The sequence below is a fragment of the Pocillopora damicornis genome, chromosome 12, assembly GCF_964200805.1.
Source record: "Pocillopora damicornis chromosome 12, jaPocDami1.2, whole genome shotgun sequence".
In the NCBI taxonomy this organism is placed as follows: domain Eukaryota; kingdom Metazoa; phylum Cnidaria; class Anthozoa; order Scleractinia; family Pocilloporidae; genus Pocillopora; species Pocillopora damicornis.
In genome coordinates, this window is record NC_142681.1 from 16815492 (window position 1) to 16819518 (window position 4027).

Sequence of the window (4027 nt, forward strand, 5' to 3'; positions counted from 1 at the left end):
AACTTGAGTTGTTGGGGGCTCTCACGAAAATAATTCGTGGAAATATGGACATCAGGGAGCTTTATTTGTCCACACATTCTCGTCCCAGAGCCTCTCATTTTCACATATCGTGAATGGTGATTCCATTGTCACCTGGAATCAGTGAGTTTTTCAATGGCTGATGAAACTGTATGAAGGCCAACCACTAAATTACAAAATTCTGCACACTTGGATCGCGTGATAAATGTCAAAGTTGTTGTTCCTGTCGTTGTTGTTGGCGTCATGAAACAGAAAATGCTGTAACATGTAATTAGACTCCGAAGTTACCCAACTGCTTCAGCTTCGATTAATTCCCGGAGAAATGAGTTTACGAGCATGGCGAGCTGAAGCCGTGTTACTCAGGTTTAGGAGTAGGTATCTACTGAAAGGATCTTAGATTTCTGTCGAAGGCTGTATCGCGATGAGAGACCAAAATGGAAACACGTTCTTTAGGGGAAATGGTTAGACACAGCATATCGAACTCGTCATTCGCCAGTCTAAGAAAACATTCATTGCTGCGACTGCCGATAGAGAAACCGGCTCTCCCATATAATCATCAGACTAAATTATGAAATTACGAATGGTAGGTACTTTTGATAAAAATCAATCTTTTTTCGCTCCAAAGGCAATCCGTTATGACTCAGAACATTCTCAATGTTTCATCATAATTAATCGATCATCACCACCCGCTTAAAAGCTAAGAGCGACATCATGTGAAAGAGTCAAAAGTAGACTCGGTGTTTGAGAGGTTTATGGCCAATTTCAAGTCAAATGTTCAATCAATACTTGTGTGGCTTTTACTTTTAACTGTGCTCCTAACTGGCTTGAATAGTTAAGAACCGCAACTGTCCCACAGGGTAGAAAAACGAAAAGGAGATCTCACCGGGCTTGGAAAAAACAAAAAGACATTCTAATTTTGCAAACTCGCCTCCAGCCTGCCTTTCAGTTTAGGTAGCGTATATCCTTTTAAACTTTCTCTGTCTAATTCTTTTGACTTCTCAATAACAGTTTCGATGAATTGTTCTCCTCGTTCTTGGGGTTTTTGTTTAACAAAACTTGATGTATTGTATCTCAATGATGAATTTCATGTTTCACTCATATTAAAAATATCATACCTTGGTTGTGGAAGGTGGCGAGTTCTTGCAACAACTCTCGCGGCAACGGCATTTTCTCATACAGCAACAACAACACGGTTTATCTTGGTTATCATCACTCTGAAGCAAAGAAATCATACAAGTAGTCAATAACATTCACTGCACCTGGGAAAACACGAATTTTTTATTCAACTACTGCAATAAGGTTTATGGTATGACTATTATCCGCCAACCAATTCGAAGCTTCAACATCTCTTGGCAACTCAAGGAAATTTGATTGTCGTTCGTGCCTGTGGGTGGGAATTTGAACCTTGTCTGGGTGGGGTGGGGAATTTGAACCGGAAGTGTCAAGTCTTTTCAGCCGAATAAACGTGTCTTAGCGGAGGAATTTAAAGATAGGGCAACAACACTGAGAGGAGAGACCGAAGAAACTAAAAGAAATTCGTATATTCCCTTCAACTCTCTCGTCCACATTGTCTTATTTCTGAGCCTCTCAGTAAAAATTTCTATGAACGGCTGTCTTAGATCTTCTTTAGCATGAAGGGTTTTTGTTTCACAAAATTTGATGTATTACATCTCAGTGATGAACTACATGTTCTCTCCTCCGAACAAAAAAAGGTTTCATCTTGGTTAATGTTGTTCTAAGGCAAAAGAATCATACTTTTGGTTGATGAAATTCATTACCCTTTGAGAAAACTTCACTTTTGTCTTTCTAACTACAGCAAAAAGGTTTATGTACATGACTATTAGTTATTAGAGAATAACATTAGCATATGATTTTAAAGCAAGAAATAGTGTATGTATTTTTCAAATGGTAGTCTTGTTTTATGGCAAAACGGAATATCAGACAAAAAGTAAAGTACTGTCTTTATCTACGTAGGGCGTGTCAAAAAGAGAAAAACGTCAAAAGTTATATAGGGTAGAAAACGAAAGCCTTAATTAACTTGCATACTCTGAGTGCCAAAAAAAAAAAATTAAACCAGAGTTACCAGGATAATATTGAAGGAAAACGCCACAGGAAACAGTTTCTTTAAAGGTACATCTCTTACCTTGATGCAACGTTTTCGTACGATAGATAAGGCTCTTTTACAACATAGCACGACGACGTAAAGAATATTGTAAGGTACTGGAACTGGAACACATTTCAGTTCTTGAGAATTTCTATTCTTCTTGAGCATTTCCCTTCGAAGATAAGTACTAAAATTATTTTGTCCATCGATATTCTTATCAATATAAAAGAAGAAAATACCATATGAAATCTTATACTTTATATGTACAATATGCTTTATACCGCAAAACTGGATCCTTGCAAGTGAAGGAACCGGTGACAATTCACCGGTTCCTTCACTGTGCCAACCGGTTCTTTTGGTTGGCACTAAAGAAGTGCCAAACGAAAAACATCACCGAATTGCGACTTAACTTTTTTAACAATTGGCCCACGATTTATGCATGAATTTAAGGCACATACCCTAATTCTACGGAATGAGTCATTCATCATGGCAACCAGCATGTTTAAAGCAACTATCCATGTGCAGATCACATAGGCTCCCATCAAGATCCTTCCAAACTCGGTAACCAGGAGAAATTCTCATCCCTCACCGAGATGCTCTTTTCTTCTCCACCACCACCAAACAAAAACCAAAACAAGCCAATGAAAGTGTTTACATGCCTTAAATATATGACGCAGCGAGCATATTTAATGAGTCACTCACTCGCTCATTTATGTGTAAATACTGTTGGTTAACATTGGTAATTATAATACTGCGGTTCTGAGAAGGACTGTTGTCGGTAGTGGTGACTAACGTCCCGCCAACCTGAGCGGAAGTCATCATCAGAGTCGTATAAACTGATTGGTCAGTTTTGCTGTGATGTTATTGGCTGTAAGACTCAAATGGAGTAAGACGGCCGTGATTGGTCTGTTTGGATCCGAGGGTAACATTCGGTCGTTCTGGTCGTTTGTTTGTAATGTTGATGTTGTGCTGAAGTCGTTTATATGGTGCCGGTACTAGATGACACCTGTTGAGATTAGTCTATTCTAAGTTATTAAACCAACTTTCCAGTTAGGTTAGGCATTACGCAGAGTCTCGGTCAAAAGTGTGGTTCGTAAGTCGATGATGTTCAGCGACGTGATTGCTGACCTCACCTTTCCTCGTCGCTCGCCTGTGTTCAGTCAGTCTTGTAGTGAGGTTTCTGTCAGTCTCTCCGACGTAGGAGGCGTGGCAGTCGGAGCAATTGATCTAATAACCGCTTCCTGTCTTTTCTTCTTTGTGTTTGGCGTTTGTTTGTAACTGGCCAAGTGTGGTGGTGGGTTTGTGGGCGATGCGGATATTGAAGGGTTGTAGGATGCGCGGGATGTTCTCAGACATGCTCTCTATGTACGGTATAATTGCTGTAGTCGTAGGAGTTGCGGTTTCAAGTTATTTGTTCTCGTCGGATAAGTTGTCTGTCGTGTTGCATACTAGCTGCACTCGTGTTAGAGTCCTGATAGTTAATAGTCCTGTGGCTTTGTGTGATATCTGGTTTCCTGAGTCTGTTTCCTGTAAACTGTCGTCCGTAGTGAGTAGTCGTCACGGCTTACCAGGCAAACGAGAAAAAAAGAGTTCACCATTTTTTTCGACTTCTCTGGTAAACTGTATGTTTGAGGAACGCGTCTTATCGACTTGCCGACGAACGATACCGTTTCACGCAACGTTGACGTTACATTCACCGCCGTACGGCACGACGATATCGACGCTTTCTACCACAACCCTAACGGACGAAACACTTACATACAGTTTACCAGAGATGAAGTTCGCAAACGGAAATTCCATAAACGCAGGAAATTATGTTGTACTACGGGGTTGGATGGTTACCATCTTTCTGGATTTTTCTGTGACTTTCAGGAAGCTTTCGAGACCGAAAAAAAACCTCGCGAC

General features: G+C 40.3%; 1 protein-coding gene across 1 annotated transcript in view; it reads right to left on the reverse strand.

Moving 5' to 3' along the window:
- Positions 1-93, reverse strand: part of LOC149036749 (short transient receptor potential channel 4-like) — a 19839-nt gene extending 19746 nt beyond the window's left edge. The window contains exon 1 of the mRNA XM_089189651.1: positions 1-93. This exon is cut by the window's left edge and continues 814 nt beyond it. Within this exon, the coding sequence (XP_089045777.1) occupies positions 1-77 (77 nt within the window). The 5' untranslated portion in view covers positions 78-93.
- Between the last annotated feature and the right edge of the window lie 3934 nt (positions 94-4027).